At 43.5% G+C, this 22397-nt stretch overlaps 2 protein-coding genes across 3 annotated transcripts in view; one reads left to right on the forward strand and one right to left on the reverse strand.

Annotated features, from left to right (window-relative positions):
- The first annotated feature begins 477 nt into the window (after window positions 1–477).
- SAV1 (salvador family WW domain containing protein 1) lies at window positions 478–19888 on the forward strand. Its single transcript, XM_035551121.2, has 5 exons — window positions 478–739; window positions 1846–2289; window positions 10775–11045; window positions 11993–12136; window positions 18665–19888. The coding sequence occupies exons 1-5, from the start codon at window positions 646–648 to the stop codon at window positions 18864–18866; spliced, it is 1155 nt and encodes a 384-aa protein (XP_035407014.1). The 5' UTR covers window positions 478–645; the 3' UTR covers window positions 18867–19888.
- Window positions 19889–20542: 654 nt separating this feature from the next.
- ATL1 (atlastin GTPase 1) overlaps window positions 20543–22397 on the reverse strand; it is a 29708-nt gene continuing 27853 nt past the window's right edge. For both annotated transcript variants that reach the window (XM_035551119.1, XM_035551118.1), the window contains exon 13: window positions 20543–21358. In XM_035551119.1, coding sequence (XP_035407012.1) covers window positions 21248–21358 — 111 coding nt within the window. In that variant the 3' untranslated portion in view covers window positions 20543–21247. The remainder of the gene's footprint in view (window positions 21359–22397) is intronic.

The raw sequence follows: 22397 nt of genomic DNA on the forward strand, positions 1-22397 counted from the left end.
TACGGACCTACACAATACCTACAAACACACCACGGTATCGGAAGGTCGGTTCTTTCCGTTATGAGAGCATAAAGCCGTTTAACGGGTAAAAAACTGATGGGCAGCAAGCCAGGTTTATATCCGAGCACACCTTGTCCTTGCCTCACGTACGAATTCTCCACCTTCACAGTACAAGTTATAAGTATACATGAGTTATAATTTATTATACAAGTATAAGTTATACCCCCGTCTTGTAAATTTAATCTCGTAACGTGTTTTGTGGTGACTGAGGGAAGGGCGGGCACCGCTCCTGTCAGCACCCCCTTACACACGAGACACATGCGCCCTCCCGGCCGCGCGGGGGCGCTGTGCCCCCACCCCCACCCCGCGGCCGTTCCCTCAGGGCGGAGCCCGCCGTCCCACAACCCCCCGCGCGCGCGCTGTAGGCGTGTTGGGGGGGGGGCGCGGCCGGGGGCGCGCTCGGCGGGGGCGCGCTGCCGGGCACGCGCCGTCGGGCACGCGCTCACCCCCCTCAGGCCCCAACGGGCGGCCCCTGAGGGAGCGCGGCCGGGGCGGCCCGGGGCTGAGGGGCGGCGGCGGCGGCGCCGGGCATGCGGGCGGTGGGACGGGGACGGGCAGCGGGACCGGGAGCGGGCCGGCAGGGGGATGCTGTCGCGGAAGAAGACCCGCACGGAGCTCTCGAAGCCCGGCGAGGTGCAGGGCAAGTACGTGAAGAAGGAGACGAGCCCGCTGCTCCGCAGTGAGTGTCGGGGGCCGGGGGGGGCGGGCGGGCGGGCGGGCGCGGGTCCTGAGCCTCCCTTTTGTCACGGTTTTACAGACGATTAGCAAGTAGGCGTCGGAAGGGCGCTTGGGGTGCTCGCTGTGCGTGTCTGAAGGCGAACGGAGCCGAATTGTGTGGTGGTGTAGCGGCTGGGTTAGCCTGGGGACCGCAGGCACCCAGCTCCCAGTCAGCAGCCTGGTCACGCTGGCCTGGCCCTTGATCAATACACATTAAGGCCTTCACGCCAACCTGTAGGTGTATCTGGCGGCCTAAGGCCTCTTACACATCTGCTGTTTGCCGTGATGTAACGATTGTGTGACTGCTTTACGATGGCTGTCATAAACTGACTGATTACCCCTCCTGCGAGGCACTGAATTCTTGGTGCAAGTTGTTAAGTTATAACTTCACAAGAGCTCGTTAATAAGCTTAATAACAGGCATGACCTCCCTGTAAATTGAAGCTGTTTGTGTTAGCTCACCTGGAAGGAAAGCAGTTATTTAAGCCATGCTGAAAGCAATAGGAGAGGAGCGAAGCTTTGTTTATGGAGGGAGGCGGCGAAGCCGCGTGAGGGGGTGTCAGCGCTCACGTGCAAAGCTCCTTTATGTAAAGGAGAAAACGAAATTTTCTGATCACTTGACAATTTAAGTGCACAAAAAGACAGTTGTTTTGCTGGCCAGACTTTATAAATAGTGGAGAAAGGACAAATTCTGTTCATGGTTCAGTTGTAGGCAGGGTATGTGGATGCTCTGGGCCACGTAGGGAGGAGAGCAATGAAGCCTGGCTGATGTAGCCATGGTCCAGAGGTAGCGGGGTGGGAGGTGTTGTGTGTTGTTTTTTGTAGCTGCAGTTACGCTGGCAAAACTGTGCTTTTTTGACAGTAGGCTGTTGCAGGCAGAGGGTGAGTGGCTTTTGTTGTGCCAGTGCACGCTGCAGCTTTACCATTATACTCACATATGTATTAGAGGCACTTCAAAGCGGTTCTGGCGTTTGAATTTCCTAGTTTCCATGGTGTAAACCAGGCGTTGTAGCTAGCCGAATACTTTAAGTGCACACGCAGTTCTTATTTCTCTTTTATGCTATAACAGATCTGATGCCTTCATTTATCCGCCACGGTCCAACCATTCCAAGACGAACTGATATCTGTCCTCCTGACTCCACTCCTGCATATGCTGCTGGGGGAGATGGAATTGTTTCCAGGAATCAGAGCTTCCTTCGAACTCCAGTGCAGAGGCCACCTCATGAAATAATGAGACGTGAAAGCAACAGACTGTCTGCACCCTCCTATCTTGCTAGAAGCTTAGCTGATGTCCCTAGAGAATATGGCTCTTCCTCCCAGTCCTTTTTAACAGAAGCTAATTCTGTTATGGAAAATGGAGACGCGGGCGCCCGTTGCTACTATTACGATCACTTTTATGATGCCCAAAGGAGACGTCAGTTAAATGACCGCTTGCATGAGGACTACAGGTATTACGAACACACCAATGATCTTTTCCAGAGGATGTCCCAGAATCATGGGAGGCACACTTCAGGTAAGTGTGGATTAATTGTTGGTTTTGAAATGTTGTTGAAAGACTTTTTGTGCAGAAGTCTATCTGTGGTCATGTTTCTGAGTTACGCTTATAGGACAGAGCTTCCTTTCAATGACATTTCTATGATCTGAGTACGTGTTGACACTTCTTAGTGTTAAGAGTGCAATTGCATATGTAGATGGTGAATAATTTATGGAATAAATGAGGTAAGTTTGAGCAAACTTCTCTTAATCCCAAACCTATGTGCAGTTTTCTTGCCCATGTTGAGTCAGCCCCTAGTGAGCAAGCAGTTTTACTCATTAGGGGACTGCTGCTGTTTTCATGATGTATTGAATAATCAACAGCTCTCAACTATAATACTGCTTTTTTGTTGTTGTTACTATTATAAATATTTATTAATTTCATAATGAACAAATATCTTTTTGATGTCAAATAAAGAGAAGAATGATTGTTTTGTGTAATTAGCAAATTGGCATGTAGTTAGTGCTGAAATTGACTTCTTAGTCCTTGACTTCTTTTTTTTAGCCTGTAATATTGCTTGAGGGGGTAACAGGCATACTTACAAACTCAGTGGAACCTGTCTTTGTTTTCTAATGGAACAAGGCAATAAGAAAGAATCCATTAAATACTTTTTTGAAGTATTTGATTACCTGTGATGACGCTGAAGAAGAATTCTTACTGTCAAGAATCTGTTGTTGAAATTAAAAAATCTAGGGTTTCAATATTACATGTGGAAAGGTGACCTTAAAAGTAGTAAACCTGGCAGTACTGGAGCACTGTGTATGCTACTGCAGCTATGTTCAAGGAGGAGTCTGAAAGAAACATTTCAGACCTGTAAATAATATGCTGCTAGCTCATTACTTGTAATCTGTAAACGAAATAGTAAATCTCCTGTCTAGAAGAACAAATTTGCAAGTAAAAATATCATTGTTTATGGCTGCTGACAGAGTGCATGGAGTTACAATCTGACATTGCTTTGGTGTTTGTGGTGTGTGGGCTTTTTTGTTGTGTTTTTTTTTCTTTTTTTTTTTTTACTACAGGAACATTTCAGTGAAAAATGGCAGAAAAGTAATGTTAGCATTAGTGCTGTCAGCCAGTAAATCTTGAAATGCTATTGTTTAAGGCTGGCTACTCCATCCTTGTTAATTTTGTTAAATGCTGGCTTAATACTTAAATCTGTCTGGATTGCGCGTGGAAGCCCTCCATCTCTGTCAGCTGCTTTCAGCCAGCAGTCATTAAACATTTACCTGGCCCAGATAACAAGCACCTGTTTGCATCTGCTGTGGGCTTGGAGGTAGGGAGGGAGGACGTGATAAACGAATCCATCATTTTGACCTTCAGAACGACAATACTAATGCTGAATGCTGAGAGAGGCTGCCAAAATAAGATTGCTGCTTTGTAGAATTGGATCAGCGTTTAAGTGGAAAGGGATCTCCACCTGTTAGTTTGAAGGTGAAGTTAACCTAGCAAATTTTAAAACAAGCTGAAAGAAGAGCTTCACAGCCATATTTTTCTCAACTGTAGCAACACATTTCTTTCTCATAAGGCTTTTCTCTCCTGTTTGTCTTCATGCCTTCTTAGCAATTGGAAAACACAAAGGACATGCTGGTATTTGCTTGGTCTTTGTCCTTTCCTCGGATGTTTTAACAGTTTGAACAGATTTTACACGTTTGGAAAGGGGTGGGTAATATATCTGTAGGAAGAAACCAAAAAGGTGAACATCTTGCCAGCCAGTGTTATCCCTTTTCCTTTGTGTGTTTTTTTTTCCCCTTTCATCTCAACCTGGAATATGACCTCTTAAACCCCACCTTGAGGTTTCACTGCAGTAAGAGCATTGACCTATGTCCTCAACTTCTCTGTGTCTTCTCAAAAATTGCTGTTACATTTTTCAGTAGAAGAATTGTGTCCAAAAATAAGAAAACCCCATGTCGTCTTATTTCTTTTGCCCTGCTGTAAAGCTTTTTTTCTTTGAACCATCCATTGTCATCAAGCCTTAAGTGTTTCTCTTCAGCAACGCTAATCTCTGCAGTTTCTAATTCCTCTTTTCCTGCAGCTCCAGAATACTGGGTCAGGCCTTTTGCTTTCATTGTCTTTGTCTGAGTTCTCACACATTTTTAGTGTTGTTTCTAAGTGCCTCACCTAATTGAAACGGTTCTTCAGCAGGATCACTGACTGCAGCTTATAAACTTGCCTAATACCTACAGGTGCGAAGTATAATACATACCCCTTCATTAGCTGTGGTCTGTAAATGCTGCCTCTTGCCTCCTTTCCCAGAAGGTGCTCTCAGTTCTGTTCTGGTTTGGGTTCGTTGTTGAGGAGGTGTTTCCTGGTGAGCACAAGGTGTAATTACCAGCGGTGAGTGATGTTTCATTTAGTGGGGGTTACAGCTGAGATGGCTCTTCAGAAGCAGTGTCTGGATACAAAATGTGCGTGTGAATTTCAGCTTTCAGTCAGAATAAGAATTCCGGTCTTTATAATTTGGTGATAATGTGAAATGTGCTTTTTATTGACATCTTCATGCTCAAAGTGGTTAGCAAAGTATTTAAGCAAGTTTCATGATTTTTCAAAAGCTGCCTTTCATAGGCATTCCTCCTTGAAGTCATGTTGTCTCTCTCTGCATGATTCAATTCTCCATATCTTCATTTTCTCATTCTCATTAGATTTATTTTTAATTAACAAACTAGTGCTAGTTGTTTTCCTGAGAAATGTTTTTCAGTTATTTCCTAGTTTTGTATGTTTAGCTACCTCTGTGCAATTTCTTGATTTTTTTTATTTAATTTTTTTTCCAAGTGTCCATGTCAAACTTAATTCTAAGAGACTTTACCTGTCTTTCCTCGACATCTCTTTCCTCTCTTCTAGGTTAAAGGTTTTGGGAGGTCTGTGGTTGAAGTTATACCTACAGTATAGATTGGAAGTAACTTGTAACCAAGACCTCAGAGTTATTTGTACCTGTTTGAGCGGTAAGCTGAATAATTCTTGTGTATATGCAAATTGCTGAGATTAAAAAAAGGGATTTTGTGGTGTAGAATTGTAAGTAGTTGACTGTGATGTCAGAGGAGAAAATTATTTCTCCCTCTGAAGGGAGAGTCTGGTGAGCTTTAGTTGAAAGGAGGTTTGCCTCGTGTTAAATTTTGCCCCTTTGGCATTGCAAAGTTATTCATATTGAATATGAGAGCAAAATCAAGAAATACAGGTTATTAAATGGAATCTCTATAGAGCTAAAGCAGCAGGGCTTTTCTTTTCAAGTGTGTACACTTCACCTCTTTTTTTTTTTTTTTGAACATGGCAATTCCTGACCTTTTCTTCTTTGTGCTGATTCTGCGGTAATTTCAGCGTAGAACTTTTGGAAGCTCTCAAAGTACTTCCTGTCATGTCCCGTTCGTTAATTTATGCTTGCCTGGAATGTCCCGTGCCCTCTGACAATGGAGGCACTTGTGCTCAGGAAGTACCTTCAGAAGCTCTGGCATGCATTAGGAAGGCCCAGAACTTTTCTGATTTTATTATTACTTATTCCCTTAAACATTTCTCTCTCTGCCTGTTTCTTATCCTGGTTTGAAGAGGGAAAGGAAGGGGATTTGGGGATCATTAGGGAAGGGGGGAAAAAGCTTTCAAGACAGTTAACAGTTAATCTAATTAAAGACAAATAAGACAGCCTTTCGTTTGGCTAGACTTGTTCTCCAATACCATGAATTTTGGTTGAAGCTAGCTGTGGGGAGTTTATAGGCTCTAAAACTTCTCTGCCTGTGTAAGCTGTGTATCGAATAAGGTGAGACTTTCTGCAGTGTCTTTACCCTTTTCCCTTTATGCTGGGCTGCTCTGGTGGTAGGACTTTTCTCCTGTGCTTTCCACTACCATTGTTGATGAACGGAAGAACTGCTTGACTTTTTTATGCAGAATGCTTTTATGTTAAAGCCCCTGTATTGCCCTGTGAAAGTATTTCCTCCTATCGCTCACGGTTTGCATTGTTCCATGTTAATGGAGTAAGCCGAACAGGCTTCCACCATTGTAGAAGATCCTATGGAATTGTCCCATTTGTGACATCGTTAGCCGAAGGTAGATTTTTAAGGGAGTATCTTGGAGTGCACTAGAATAAGGTGCTCAAAATTAAACTTTGGGATCTGGTGTTAAGACACCACCCCATTGCTGAAGATGTTGAGAAAGAGACTGAATAATGGGCCTGGCCTCACTTAAAACTCAGTATTTTCAATCTTAGTTCTCGTAATAAAAGTGATTGCTGTTCCTTGGCACCTTCTTTTTTTTCAAAATACTAAGAATATACACGGTGATGTTCCTAAACAAGCAAACTATTGAACAGGATTTCCTTTTGCTTTAGGACAGCAGATAATACTCTAGGCTACTTTGCAATTCACTCAAGACCTTAAATTGAAGATACTGTGTTCTACAAGCATTAGGAAGCAGAATTAACAAATGAGACTAGGCAGGTTCCAAAGATACGAGCTGAAAAGGATTTACAGTTGCATAAAGTTAAATTCATTGGAGACTCTGCTTGAAATGTAATAGTGCTGCTGAGAGTTTTTAAAGAACAGTGCTCATCATTAAACAGGGTGAAGGAGACTTCTAATGTTAGGAAAAAGCAGATAACTTACATAAAACTCTGTTCCTTGGCGAAGCAGGAAGAATAAGAATTTCTGCCTGGCCATAGGTACAAAAGCATGTGTGTGACAAAACCCCGAGTAGTTACAGTGAAGGGAAGATACTTTCTTCCATCAAGAAGAAAGTCACAGGTTTTACACTACGTTTTGACAAAAAATAATTCGAGCTGTACATTTTAATGTTTTTCTTCCTGTAGATAACTTTATGTTATTAAAATACAGTACGGGCCCATAATTCAGGGAATACCCTTGTTTTTTGCAGTAAACACCTATGTGAAGCTTTGTGCTGCTATGAAAATGTTTTAGGGCTAAGACCTTACCTGAAATTAAAACCCAGAAGAATATCCCACTTTGGCAGTTATTACACAGGAAAGTGGTGTTCATGGTAGATGGCTTCGGGCTTTCTTGCAGTTTGATTCTTTGGTTAGTACTTTGGAAAAGATGATGTCCAAAGTTATTCTTTGAAGTGTGGTCCCGTCTTACTGTTCCTTACAGGTGTATGTATCTGAAAATAGATTTTCATCTTCTCTCGTTTAAATTGTAGCAGGAACTACTTGCTCCTCATACATGCGTGCTCATCCTGCCTTGAAGGAAACATCTACTGAGCTTTATATGGAAAAATAGGATACGATTTCTTTTGCTCTCTAGTAACTTCAATTATATAAACAAATGCCTAAATTATACTAATTGCCATAATGGCTTGATGGTCGTAAGACACCAAGCATTACCTGACATCTGAAAACGTGCAGTCTGCAGAACACTTCAATGTGGTGCCTGGTTTTAAGGGGAGGTAACGGCCACGGAGACTGTACGCTGGGAGAAACCAGGAGCTGGAACTTAGTGATGGGGCAACAGCAGAACTGCCTGTGTTGCCTTTCCAGGGGGTGTGTAGCACTGCTTTTTAGCATGCTTTCTAGGTAATTTCTCTCTGTAGTCAGAATCTGATTTCCATCTTTACACGAGTGCATCTTCCAGTCTTCTCTGACTTCTGTTTGGGGAAATGCAGGCTTTGTGTCAAGAGAGCTTCTGGTGCAGAGGATGGCTCACTGCTCAGTGTTCATCATCCTGGCTTGTGCAACTTTTAATACCAACTTGAGATGTTAAAAAGCATTAACCTTTACCCCCAGTAAATAACTATATTGGTATCTTTCTGCTGCAATCATGCTAGAAGTTAAGTGGGAGGAACTCATTAAAAAAAAAAAAGTGCTGTTTTTAACAGTGAACAGAAAAGTATGTTTATACCTGTATACCTTGATGAAAGTTCTTTCCCCCGTCAGGTTTGTGTGTTCAAGCTTGTGGTGGTGATTTAATGTTTGCTGTTTGTACGTATGCAGAATTACAACACAGCAGCTCACTTGATTGGGGAAAATACTGAATTTGTTTATCCCAAGTGCAGTATTTCCAAGAAGCTGAAGTGCTTGTATTTTGTCACTGGAATGAAAACAAAAACAGTGGCATAACTGTAGCTAGGGCCTGAAATAGTCTCCCTGGCCCCAGTACTGCTAAAGGTCAGGAAGCGTCTAGGATGTTTCTCCTCACTGGAAGTAAAGGTCTGGGTTGCTTAATCCTAATGCGAGGTGGAGCTGTCACATGAAGGCCGCTATTAACTTTCCTTCATAAAGCTAACGAGTAGGTGAGCGCTCCAGCAAGCGGAGATGCTTCAAGGCCAACAGGTCAGAACACGACAAGGCTAGAAACAGGGTTGTAGATGAGCGCAGATCTTCTAAAGAGCAGTGCTCAGCAGGAACTTCGTGGGTTTAATTTTTTATTCGTTCAGTTGCTCTGTAACCTTTCCATTACGTTATTGCTGATCGCTCCTATCTTTTACTAGAATGACAGCCCTGTGTAAAATATGACAGAATATGTAACCTAGTACTTAAAATCGATGGCACCCCTTGGCTGGCATGCTACGGATTGTGCGTGTTTTGTTGCAAAGGGCTGTTGTCACAGTCAGCAGACAAGGTATGAAATTGCCTGAGAAATATAACAGCTTGGCTGCTACTTAAGTATTGTCTCTCTCAGTTAATGACCAGACGTGAAATTTCTTCTTAGTAACGTGATTTAGATGAGATAGGCCGTGCTTTTTCTTTCTACTCTCAAAAATAAGCACACACAAATGTTACCCCTGAAAAACAGAAGGGAAGGGGTGTATTCCTCAGTCAATAAACAAGGTGTGATGGAGTCACCTTCTGACTTCTAACAAAGCGGGAAAAGTTGCTCCCATACTCCTCCTGGTTGTAGGGAAATAGCGATACACAAACTCTGAATACTGTGATCGAATAGATGCATTTGAAAAGATAATCAGAATTTCTTTAAAGCCAGAAATGTGTAACTGTAGAGTTACAGGTAATGGAAGGTAATTATTTTAAAATAGAGGCGAGTTTGAGGCAGCACAGTCAGTAGGCTTCCAAAAGATGAGACACCTGTGAAAATTTTGATTGTCACTTAATTGTTTTTTATTAACTTTCTGTAATTTTTCTTTGGGTTTTTAATCAGCTACCCGCCTAAGTATCCCCAGTGTATAGAGGGAAGGAAAAGATGAAATGGAATGATGTTTCTTCGGTACATCTCCCAGCATCCAGCACACTAGTTTTTATAATGTAAAAGCTACGTGTATGTTGGAACAAATAGGTTATTTTAAAATAATCATGAGCAGTCTCTTTAACTGGTTATTTGTAAGTCGTAAATGGGCTGTGTTTCCAGGGCAGAGGTAGGAAATAAACCAGGTATTGCTTCGGGTCAGTTCTCCCAACCCAAAATACACTTGACGTGGGTCATTTTACTTCTCTTTTGCTGGAGAAAGTCTTCTCCTAGCGCAGCCTGCTTCACCAAGGGAGCTGGAAATTACCATTTTTCATGGGCCTCGTTAGCATTACGAAGTGCAGGTGCTCAGTACCAAAGAAGAACAAGATGAGAAGCAGATGAGCAGACTGCTAGGGCAGGAAATGTCTCTCCAAGATCTGTGGAAGGAAGGGAATGTGGGGGGAGGAAGAAAGCAGGAGATTTTGTGACTCTCTCTCAAAAAAAGGCCTCTAAATCCTGGCTGGATTGCGGTCAGAAGGCCTGACTGTCCCACTCGGGGTGCACATAAGCTAGCTAGTCTAGCAGGCATGGGTGGTTTTGGCAAAGAAGGCATGGCAACACCAACCTCAATTTGTGCAGAACGACTCTGTTCAGCAAAGGGCTTTTGCAGGATCCTGGGTGGATCTGGCTTCTTTGTTTTCCGTAGTTACTGATGCTGTTTTTTGGCTGTGATTGCACGCACATCACTAATACCTGTCAGCTCAGTGCTAACCTCTTCCCTCCGCTTGATTTTCCTCTTCAAGCTACTCATTTTGAAGGGTTAAGGCTTTGTTGGTATCCTGTCATTTTTCTAGTTAGTTGTTTCTGACTAAACTAGGGGGGGAAAAAAGTGGTTTTTTTTTTCTTGTAGATTCATCAGAACTATTTATCTGTAATAGCGTATAAACAGAAACTGTCATTTAGGTAAAGCTTTAACACTTGTAATCTTATGTCAGCTCTGTGCTCAGCAAATTGAGCCAATAACAAGAGTTTTATCCCTGCTGAGCATGCTAAAATACATCTCTTAATTGAAAAAGCAAGGAGGCTTTAACTGTCTGAATGAAGGTGGCCAGTAATCCTGGAGTAGGAGGAGAGCAAAACACGTGAGACTTAAAAGAGGAATAGCTATTTTGAATTCATCAGGATTTTTTTTTTTTTACGAGTGTGCAAGTGCACACTCTGTAAATCTTACGGTATTGTTCAAAGTTCATAGTTGCCTCACGCAGGGGGAGGAAAAGTTGACTCTGTACATAATGTTGGTTTGGGTTATTGCCGGTTTGGCTAAACACCGTTTTCCCTTTTTTTGTTAGGCATCGGGAGAGTTGCTGCTACATCTCTAGGAAATTTAACCAACCATAGTTCTGAAGACTTGCCTCTTCCTCCTGGCTGGTCAGTGGACTGGACTATTAGAGGAAGGAAATACTATATAGATCATAACACTAATACAACTCATTGGAGCCACCCACTCGAGCGTGAGGGACTGCCTCCGGGATGGGAGAGAGTCGAGTCAGCAGAATTTGGAGTGTATTATGTGGATCACATCAATAAAAGAGCTCAGTACAAACATCCTTGTGCTCCCAGGTATGACATCAGTCTTGTCTGTTATGATTGTTCTTTTCCTAACCCAGCGGAGAAAGTGGAACTGTTTTTGCCTCATATATAATGTGCCAAAACCGTCTTATTTTTAGAAGTAAGCTTTACTGGTTCTTGACTAAGATTTTTAGAAGTAGTTATAATTGTTAGTGTCTTTTTTTCTCATCTGTTACTATCTTAAGTTTAGAAACAGGATATTGTTCCTAACTCACTAAAACAAAGCAACTATTCTCTTCAACTGTTGGTAAAACAGCCAAGTTGCTGAGAACAGAACTGAGTTGTTGATTGAAGAGAAACTTGATCTGATGTTCCTGGAGGCTCTCTGAAAAATGGCACCTATAATCTGAACTATGAATTGTCGTCTTTAGAATGAATTTAGGTATTTTAGCTACATAAAATATAAAGGTTAAATAAAATTAGTATGTACCAGATCTACCAGTTAAGTTCTGCTACTCAATCTTTTTTTTTTTTTTACTGCTTCCCAGGAAGAGAGAGCTTTTTTTAACATGTGACACACACAAGCAAACATAAGAGGATGTCATTCGTTATAAACGGAGTAACGTATCAGCTGCTGCCTGAATACTTTTGTTCTAAAATACAAAATGGTGTGTTTTTTGGTTGAGTTTGCCTTTTCGCTCTTTCAAAACCAGATAGCACTTCCTTTCCGCTTTAGCGTCCAGGTAGCGGGCACTAGGTCAATAGGTCCCGAGCGAGTTGGGCAGCGTGCGAACAGATTGCAGCACGGCGTAGGGCTGCGGCTGCAATGAAGCTCAAATGTAGCAAGAGGCCGTTGGTCTCGGTAAAGGCTTGCTGAGGCAACGCGCCGCGTGTGGTTGCATCACTGGCCTTTGCATGTATTAATCTGTACATTAGTGTTAACAATTAAATGATCCCTGCTTGGAGCTCACTGGGTGTCTCTGCCTTCCTTCGTACAGCGTTCCCCGTTACGACCAGCCTCCCCCGGTGACTTACCAGCCCCAGCAGGCGGAGCGAAGCCAGCCCCTCCTGGTCCCTGCGAATCCCTACCACACCGCAGAGATTCCGGACTGGCTGCAGGTCTACGCCAGGGCTCCTGTGAAGTGAGCTTGTTTCTTTACTCTTCTTTTCACACCAAGTTACTCATGCGTAGTTTAGAAGGAAACCAAATGAGTTCTGATGACTGAAAGAACTCCAGCTGGTGTCTGTTTTATAATTGCATAAAAACTGATGCTGACAGTGTGAGGAAGTTACACTGGATGTTTTCATATAGAATCATTGGGGTTGGAAAAGCCCTCCAAGATCATCTGGTCCATCCCCCTGCCACCACTGTCACCCACTAAACCATGTCCCTAAGCACCACGTCCAACCTTTCCTTGAACACCCCCCGGAACGGTATCAGAAGCGTGGTTTAAAAAATCATAGATGCTTTAATGTTCACAGCCTGTAATTGCATGGGTGAAATTTTTAGCAGATGTGAAAATGCAAAATAAGTATATTTGGGTTTTATTCCACATTTTTTACGTATTAAAAAAGCCACACTGACTTTAGTGAACCACTATTGCTTTTTACGAGCTGAGGATCTAGGCTAAACACTTAATATCCTAAATACTTAAGCTTCTAATTTGCTGTTGTTGCTCACAATCAGCCATTCAAGAAATTAGTATCAAAATATGTTTTTTGAACCATATGTAGATATAATCTCACCCTATAAAATATATATGATGTTATTAATGTATAATTATATAATTATTGTTATAATGAATATTATTTAAATAATTTAAACCACATATATACATTATATTATGGTTTAAACCATTATTATGTGTATAATTTTTATACCTCCCCAAAACAGAGCTAAAATCTGCCTATTGAAGTGATTTGACACTTTTTTTCCTTCCAGTTGAAAATCTTGTATAATAAGTATGACCATTCTTTATTTGTGTCATCTTACTAGAAGATTTGGAGACTCTTTCATCACGTTAGCATGCTTTGTATTAGGCATCAGTTAAAATCATTGCAGTACTTCTTGCAGATCCCATGGCTTGCAGAATTTTATGTTGGAGAGCTGGTAGGATGTGATTTACTTTCAGTGTATTTATGAGAATAGTACCAAATGGCTTATAAAGAATATTTTTTTTTCAGGGTGTTAACTTCCTAATGTGTATATTATTCCCTTTTAAAAAAAAAAAAAAAACTATGAAGGAGGACTTGTAGTTTGAATTCAGACTGAAATCTGTTTCCAATCAAAAGCTTTAATTACTACTAAGTGGTGATAAGTTATTTTTTCGAAGAAACATCCCTCTAGAAACAGGGAATTGCTTCCAAGAACAGATTTAAGTCAACATAATGAAACATTTTCTGATGGGTTCAGCTCTGCAAAAGACTAACTAAATAGAAAAGCAATAAAAAATCCAGGTAACGTTTCAGTAATTATGAAACCACGTATGTTTTCATAAGGGAAATATGGAGAAACTGATTTTTACAGCGGTGAACAGGTCAGTCTATAGTTGCAAATTCACAAGCTGTGTATGATCGGTGGCTTCCAGCTGAAATATTTTTGTTGCTTCTGCTTAACTATAATTTGGATGTGCTTAATTACTTCTTGTGGCTACTGGGCTTGCCTAAAATCCAGCAGTATATTATACACCGAAGACATACTAAGTTCCTGTAACCTGTGAGAGGACTTATTTCCTAGAAACACTTTCAGGTTTTGGCTGCGACTGCATTTCTTTATTTAGGTCTTTGGCACATTTAGACAATGCAGTTTGAAATATTTCAGCCTATGTTGTGTAAATTCTTCCCGGTACTTCTCGTGAAGCTTGAGGATAAGCAATGTAAGATTCTCAGAAATTTCTTTAATAGGCTGAGACGTTTCAAAATGTTGAATTCATTCAAAGTTTGAGAAGAATTGATATTGTTCAGAGGAACCAAAATCCATGTACTTGCCCGTATCCTTTTAACTTTCTTCTGTTAAGGTAGTTCTGGTAGTAATATGAATATTCATGTAATTCTCAAACACTTCTTTGAAGAAGCAAATCCTGTTTTATGCTACTTTTATACTACAAAAGTGAGGAAGAGAGGTAACAACTAGCTTGCTGTCATCTCAGCTTGAGGACTTTTTGTAGAACATTTGATAAATATTTTCAGTTACTGAAATCAAGATCACTTATACATTACAAATTAATTGTGATAACAAACCTCTGTTGTGAGAACAACTGGCTTAAAGCTTGAGGGGAAAATCTAGTGATGCTTGTAAGTTCTTAAACAGCACTTCCTAAAAGTGGAGTATAAGAATTGTGTGTGTTTCTTACCGTGTTCTAGCGCAAAAATGAAAGCTGGCAAAACACTTTTTTAGTGGTAGTAGAGGAGTATCTTTTAAGATCTGCTATTTGAAATTTGCTGGAAAAATTGTTGGTTAATAGTACTGTTTTCCACTGAGATCACTGTGGTAAATTTTGTTATGGATGCCTGGTGCTGTAGCTTGATTAGCTGACTAAGGGCCAGTCATTGAGGGGGCAAAAAATAGATATTATGAAGAAAATAGATAACAGCTTTTACTTTGACAAGTTTTTCTAAAGAATAAGACCACTAGAAAGATCTAATGGGGAGGAGAGGTGGCAGGTGTTAGCCATGTTTTCCTATTTTAGTGAAGAACAGTCAGTCTGTTAAGAACAAGATGAAGATACTTGGCTCATTAGACAGCAGAGAGGCTTAGAGGTCTAACAATAACTTGAGGCGTAATGATTTCCAATACCAAGGTACTGGTGACACCTTGAAGCGCCCCTTCCCCCTCTGCCGCAGTATCTGTCCAGGGCTTTTTTTTTTTTTTTTTGGAAGCATAAGCACAGTTACCAGAATGTTCACAGTGGAACCAAGACACCTGGCATGCGTTTAAGCCCTTGCCAGACTCGAAAGATGAATAAACATTCAATTTTAAAGTCCTGAAGACCAGTGGGGTAGGTGCTCTAAGAGTATGCCGTAGTGCATGCGAGGGACTTTGAGGGTGAGGATGCTGGAAGTGCCTTCCTCGTAGGAGAGGCTGCGGTTCAGATTCTTCCCCCACCTCTTTTGGAGCAAGGATCAGAACCCAGGTCTTGCTCCTTGCAGCCGTAACCAAGAGGCTGTAAATATTTGGGGCAGATCACCATCTGTTGTGTTGAAAGCGAATGTTGTATCGAATACTTGTTGTCTCCTGGGAATAGCCCTGGAGACGGAGCATTCTGACTGGTAAGCTCTTCTCTCCTTGCCCAGGAGGGAAGGTTCGGTGCTGTGCAGGAATCTTTTGCCAACGTGCTCTTGGTTTCTGGCTCTGTGACTAGTTGCCCCTCTACGAAATGCCTGGGCTGTCTAGGTCAGGTACTTGTCCTCTGGGCCCTGTTCTACGAGGCATCTCCGCGGTGAGCGTTCCTAGCCCTACACCGCTTTCTGGATCGGAATGAGTCCGTTCCTGTTAAGGTGCTGCTAGTGGCTTGATCTTTAGTTAGACTTCCTCTGTTCAGTACTTCTCTCGGCAGCCAAAGTGAAGCTGACACTGGGAAGCAGCCCTGATGTGCCGATCTATCACAAACCATCAGCAATGAGTTTCAAAGAGCTAAAGAACAACCAAGGTTTTGGCAGTCTGCGATGTTTTAAAATAATGGTGGTGGGGGGGGGTTGTTCTTAGCTGCAGGTCCCAGGAGATCCGCAAATGCGTTACTGCACGTGGTGTAGCTTTTTCCTTTCCTGCTTGTGCCACCACGTTAGTAAGAAACAGCCCTGGGGGCACCCACTGCCTGCTCGTCCCTCGTGTGCCGTGAGCCTCGGGCGGCGCGTCTGCTCCTGGGACCAGGCGGGTGTCCCCGTGGCCGCCAGCTGGGGCTGGCTGTCCTGGCCAGACTTTGCCAGTCATCACGTTGAGGTGGAAGGAGACATCAAAGGGAACAGCCCATTTATTTTAGGCTTTGGTATCTCTCTGGCTCTCTGAAGTCCTTGTACTACTTTCTTTACGCATATAAGGGGAGGTCTGCACTGCGGCCTGTTAACACATCCACTTGTCAAACACGCTGACTCGAGGCAGGTCTCCGTTAGTGACCCCTTAGCCACGGGGGCGTCTGAGCCTGCACTGGCCTACTGCAGGTCTTCACCAAAGGGATTCTTGCTGTTGGCCCAGCGTCACGGGCTTCTCTTGAATTGTTTCAATTGCCGGCTCCTGGAGGAAGAAACATCCTGAATTCCAGCATCTCCTGCTTTGCGCCATCGGGCAGCTATTCCCCCGCGGGGCGTGGTGGTGATACTGGGTGTCTGGCCTTGAGCCACAGACCTGCAGTCCTCTCTCTGCAGCATTACCACGATTTTGTTAAAAACTTTGTTAGAGATGCTGGTTTTCTACTGGGACCTTGGAAAACCGTTTCCCACCACCAGCACAAAAAGCAGCACATTTAAAAAAAAAAAAATAGTTTGTTTTCTTGACAGGGAGGATAGAGATTGGGATTTTGGAGGCAACCCAACCTCCATATAGTTTGATCTGGTGGCAGCTAAAACGTGACTGATAGAAACATAGAGTGTATTTTGGAGCATAGAGTGTATGGGCAGCGTGTTCAGTCAGTCTCAGCACAGGCTTGTGTTTACACGCACGGCCTTTATTCTGATAGCTTCTTGCTTTAAAAGCATCAGAATAACCTGAGTTGGAAGGGACCCACAAGGATCATCAAGCCCAACGCTTGGGTCTATGCAGGCCCACCCGAAAATCCGCCCGTAAGGAGTTGGATAGTTCCTGTGGTTTGTATATTGAGCTAAATCAATACTACAGACACTAAACTTGGGAAAACAAGTTCCGAAGAATTTTTATGGCATGGAAGTGAGTCGCTGACTAACGTGTGATTGAACAACCCTCTCCACTATGAGTGTCCATAAACTGGCCTTCATTTGACCAGCCACCTCGTTCCCGTGCAGCTGCAGTGCCAATTTGGGTTGTGGAAAATTACTCGCAGGAGAATGGCCTTGATTACTCACAAGAGTGGTTTGGCAGTCAGGACACAGAACGCAGCCTTCAGGAAACTTCGGCAGCTCCGCTAGTGGAACGAGGGAGGCTCGAGGAGGCTCGTATTACACGAAGTTCATACCTACCTAGTGGCAGCAGCTTCGATAGCCAAAGGTGCGATCATAAGGAGATGTTTGTACGTTTCAGCAATTGGAAAGAGTGTTAGGAGTACAAACAGTAATCCAGAATTGCTCCCTATTAACAAATAAAAACTACGAAGTGAGCACTGGTTGCAGCTATATCTCCTGTAAGAAAAGCAGTGCAGGAGAGAAGGCTTCCAGAATGAAAGGCCAAGTATTTTGAAAGGCCAGTCAGCACGTAGCCAAGGAGCATGTAGTGGTTAGAGACCTCCAGCGGCTTTCCTTAGGTATCGTTTCTCTTACCTTGCAGACTGGCGTCACGCTTCTGCTTTTCTTTGTGGCTTGTCTTAATTAACGTGCGCTGCTCTTCGTTTTGGAGAGTGAGGAGTTTGATTTCTAACAAAGCCTGTCTGTACGCAGCCCTCTTCCTCTGCTTGTGTTTTCTTTGAGCCTTCGCGTTCCGCAGAGTACTGCTGACCCGCGTCCATTTCCCTCCTCAGGGCAAACTCACTGGCGATAGGAACAGCTTTCTGACGACCCAAGCTGCTGTATTTTGCCTTGCACAACCCGCTCCTCCTTGTGAGTGGTGGAAGCGGGGAGAAACGTAACAGCCTGTACCCAGAACTGGTTGACTTCCAGCTGGGTGTGTTTCCAGACAGCTAGAGCAGATGTTCCTACAGGGGGGCTTGAGGTGGCACCAAAGTTGCATGCAAAACCAGCGCCTTTCAGGCTCTCTTCCCTTTTTACATCCATCTCCAGGGACCTCCCCATGTCCCCAGCAGCTCATTTTTTCCAGCGTGAGGACGAAGAACATCTGTGGGCTTCCTTCTCTCCCTCCTCCCTCCCTCAGCCCTCGCTGGTGCTATCTAATCCCCCCGTCTGCTGTCCTGTGAGGTTCATGACCTGCAGTTGGAGACACTGATTGAGATTATTGCTGCTAATTAACCAAGAGCAGGACAGTGTCCAAGAGTGCTTGTTAAGGCTGGAACAAGAATGCTGTGGAAACAAAAGCACGTTGTGAGGGAAAACTTGCAGGCCTGCAGTGTTCTGCCCTCTGGGAGGTACTTGCTGGGGAATACTAGGATAAGCTGTTAAAATAGTTCATTTTTTCTTTGCTACTCCAATTTTAAAAGATGTTTTACTGCTAAATCTTGAAGGCTTGTGTAACAGGATTGATGTTCTAAACCAAGGCATAAAATGCATTTGGGGAGTGTTAGTGTAGTCAGTTAATAGGAAGGATCTTTGGTACTTCTGGAATTTACCTTTATAAAAAGTAACTTGGCATATTATGAGTGATTCTGCGGTTTAGCTCTAAGTAATGTTTCTCCAGTGCATTTTGAGACAGCCCACCGTCTTTAGGTGTTAATTAGTTACTTCTTCACACGGAACAGGCTAATCAATGTAGGCTGTAGATGGCCAGAAGGCTGCTGAGTGGCCACCCAGCTGCGAGGTCAGTTCTTCACAGAACACCCAACGTTGTGCATTTGCTCGCAGTGGCACGTGGATAATCATCTCCCGTCTCCCACCAGGTACGACCACATCCTGAAGTGGGAGCTCTTCCAGCTCGCGGACCTGGACACGTACCAGGGCATGCTGAAGCTGCTCTTCATGAAAGAACTGGAACGGATCGTTAAGCTGTACGAGGCGTACAGGCAGGCCCTCCTCACCGAGCTGGAGCATCGCAAGCAGAGGCAGCAGTGGTATGCCCAGCAGCACGGCAAGAATTTCTAAGCTAACAACTCTTTCTAATAGACTTCTATGAGGACACTATGAGCTTTAAAATGTTTCCACACTTCATACTATGAAAAAGTGCTTTGGTTGAAAAGGCAGCTTATTTTTGTTGACGTTGCACCTTTGTTATTATCCTCTTGAATATTTTTCTACATGTATTATGTATTGTTTATAAAACGAAAAATGTTTGTTAACCTTTTTCCATACAAAAACTAGTTTATTATTCTGAAAACCAGCATGGAGTTACGGAGTTTGATCAGAGACTTGATTCTGGTATCTTTTTCTAGCAGTTGGCTGTATTATTAAGAAGCTGACTATATATTTTTAAATGGCAATAGATGCAATTACAAGAAATGCCCTGGATGCAAAACATTGTTAAAATCCAAATTACTATTTTGGTGTATTTCCCTCTGGACTTTGTATCCCTCTTGAGAGAGGTCTGTTCTTTGTTTACAGCTTTAATGTACAGAACACTGACACTGTTACTTCTCAGTACTACAACCGTACAGAAGCTGATTTCACCAATCTAAAAGTGCTTCATGAAAATGAAGTCTGAGTTGCCTTATTTTTTACTTTGTTTAATGCATTATTACCTTAGATTTATTACTAGTTTTCACAGAAGTTAGTCAGAGGGCGAAATACTTGTACCTTCTTAAAGACCAATATCACTAAGCAAACTCTTCAAAGGTTCTTAAATGCTAGGTAGACTGCATTTTATGAGCCCCAGTCACACGGGAAGGTAGTAGCATTGTCTAACCAGCTTACCAACCAGCTGTACCACACCATGAAAAAAATCAGGGATGTATCAACATTTTTTTTTACCGAGCTTTGTCTTGTATTAAAGTTTCCTTACTTGGGGAAAATTTTTACTTGTACAGTTACCCTCGCCAATATTTTCATTTGGTTCATTGATTGTCCTGAAATGTTATTTATGGATTCTTTTTAGTGCAATAAACATTGTTGCAGACAAAAATACATTTCTTGTAAATCCTGTTAATTCAATAAAAATCACTTTTGTTTAATGAGTGAAAGGGTGGTCAACTGATTTTTCACCTTTCAGCAGGTCAAATGAAATGGTTAGAGCCAAGAAGATCTGATTGGGAGTGGTCACAACAAGCAGAAGCTGCGGTGACTGCAGGTAGGACCTGTACAGACGCTGTCCCCTGCACGAGTCCCAGTGGAACAGAGCTGCTGTTAGCGCTGTTCTCTGTAAAACCCAACCGCTGCCCCTGCAAGAGTGCTGTGCCCAACCTGCTGTGACTGCCGGGTGTAGGACCCATGCGTAAACTTCTCTATTGTAAAAGGCACTGGCTCTTCACATCTCACAGTCTCAAGTCTTTGCTGCCACCAGTGGGATGTGCAGGCATTGTTTGTACCCTGAGAGGGCTGCAGACCTGAGCACGGAGCCCTCCTGTGGCCTTGTTCCCTTACAAGAAGCTTTTTCCTCGGCTGTTAAAAAGCTGGAAGCTTTTCTTTGCCCAGAACTTGCTTTTACCCTACCAGTGACAGAAGCACCTCATGGAGGTCGCACCCTGGCAGTGAACAGGCCGGAGTAACGTCAAGCTACTATTGAAGCACCAGTTGTGAAGGCCAGAAGAAAATCAGAAAAGAATGTGAAAAATAACACTGAGAAGCTCTTAAGTCATTAGTCAATAATTGCTTCCTATGGAGCCAACTTTTTAGGAACAAAAAGCAAACTTTAATAGTTCTGATGATAAAAGAATAGAACTGTTTAACACACTTTCTATGCACTATAATGAATATATATATACAGAAATACAGTGAAACTTTCTCCAATACATATACAAAGTGATACTTTGTGCATCAGTTACGAATGGAAAAGTACACTTTCCTTACAATATCGTTAACGTACCATAGCATGTGTCCTCACAGTTTCTGATAAAGCAAGTTAATACATTTTTAATTACGTTGATGTAATTAGTTGATTGAAGAAAACCCTTGGTTACATGTTATAACTTGTTCAAGTATTTGAAAATAAGATGATTCTGAATAATGCTAAGGTTTGGAAGGTTTTTAGTTGCAGTATCACGTAAATTATAATTCTTTTAATGACTTCGTGACTAATTAAAAAGGGGAAAATAAGGCTTCATAAATTAGTTGGGAAGTGTGCCGGATATTGCAAATTAAAAGCACTTTGTACTCGCAGCAGTGCCGATATGTACATATTAACAAAACAAAAAACATGCCTACGTCTTCCCATCGAACACTGTTGTCGCACGAACATACCGAACCGTCGCACGCGTGGGCTTGTTCTCCGCGCTCCCCTCCCGCGGCAGGAGCTCGTGATGGGTACAGCGATGGAAGCGTCTAACCGGTGAGCGGCCGCGTCTCCTTCATGCACCGAGGGGAGCTCGTCCGGCCTACAGCTTCTTCCTCTCCGAGCCCTCGGCGGGCTCCGCTTTCTGTGCGGGGAAGGCGTGGTGGTACAAGTGTCTGTGGGTCGCGGCTGCGCTGTACAGTTTGTACAAAGCCTAAAAAAAACAGAGAAGATGCTGACGGGCTGCGCTGCAGCAGCAGGTTCAGACTGCGTGCAGCGTGCAGTTTGGTTTGGGCACCAGCTTGGCTGTGCGTAATGGCCAAAAAGGGGAAAAAAAAAAAAAAAAACAAACCCTAGAGTTCAGGAGTTCACTGATCCCTCAAACTTCTCACCTAGGGGAAGAGCTGCCTCGGTTGTATTCAGCTGAGGCCTACCTGCAGCGTGAGTAAGGGGTTGGCAGTTTTTCCTACATATTTCACATGCAGGCTTTAAATTTCTGCACTCTCAGCACTTTTTCGCCCCACCAGGCAGAAATACATTGCATCACAGAGAGAGCTTTGCTGTGCAATTTGTATCTGGCTTTTCTACCTTATTTTTCTGCGGGTGGGTGCAGATTTTTTTTCCTTCTCGTGTTACCGTTTTTTTTTTTTGTTTTTTTTTTTTGCTTTTACCGCTGGTGCCTTTCCTACCTGACAGCAAGGCCTGTCCTTGGCAAAGCAGCAGCACGGCGGGCTCGGGAAGCAGCGTGCCGGTCCCGCAGCGCGCCGGCTGCTGTCGCGCGAGTCCTGCGGAGCGTGCAAGGGCCACGCCTGGCACCAGACCCGGGCGTCGTCTGTGTGCAGCAGAGGCTGCGTTACCCGTGCTCGCAGGGACGGTGTGGCCATGGGGCGCGTGCTCCTTGCAGAGCTCAGTTTGGAGCAGCCACGGGGCCGTGCCCAGGCCCCTCGGGTGCTGCAGCCTCCCAGAGGAGTGACACTGCCCCCCCCCCCCCCCCCCCCCCCCGCCCCAAAGTGCACCCAGGGCACGGCGCAGAGGAGCCGCTGCGATGTATTTCAGGTTGCAGAGGCCTGAGGGTGAATGGGTAGCACAGCGCTGAGCTTTTTACTTCAAACGACTTGTAATTGGGACAAATAAAAAAAAACAAAACCATCAGTGGCTCCTGCTGGGGAACCTGAAGACTCCTGGTGCTCTAAACATGGATTATAGTGGGGAGGGACCAGGCAGACGATGGCGAGGCGCGCTTCATCAGAGGG

The sequence above is a fragment of the Cygnus atratus genome, chromosome 5, assembly GCF_013377495.2.
Source record: "Cygnus atratus isolate AKBS03 ecotype Queensland, Australia chromosome 5, CAtr_DNAZoo_HiC_assembly, whole genome shotgun sequence".
Lineage (NCBI taxonomy): Eukaryota > Metazoa > Chordata > Aves > Anseriformes > Anatidae > Cygnus > Cygnus atratus.

Coding starts and splice junctions, on each gene's coding strand:
- SAV1 (XM_035551121.2), top strand. CDS start 646: ATGCTGTCGCGGAAGAAGACCCGCACGGAGCTCTCGAAGCCCGGCGAG. Junction 11,046..11,992: donor AAACATCCTTGTGCTCCCAG/GTATGACATCAG, acceptor TCCTTCGTACAG/CGTTCCCCGTTACGACCAGC. Junction 12,137..18,664: donor TACGCCAGGGCTCCTGTGAA/GTGAGCTTGTTT, acceptor GTCTCCCACCAG/GTACGACCACATCCTGAAGT.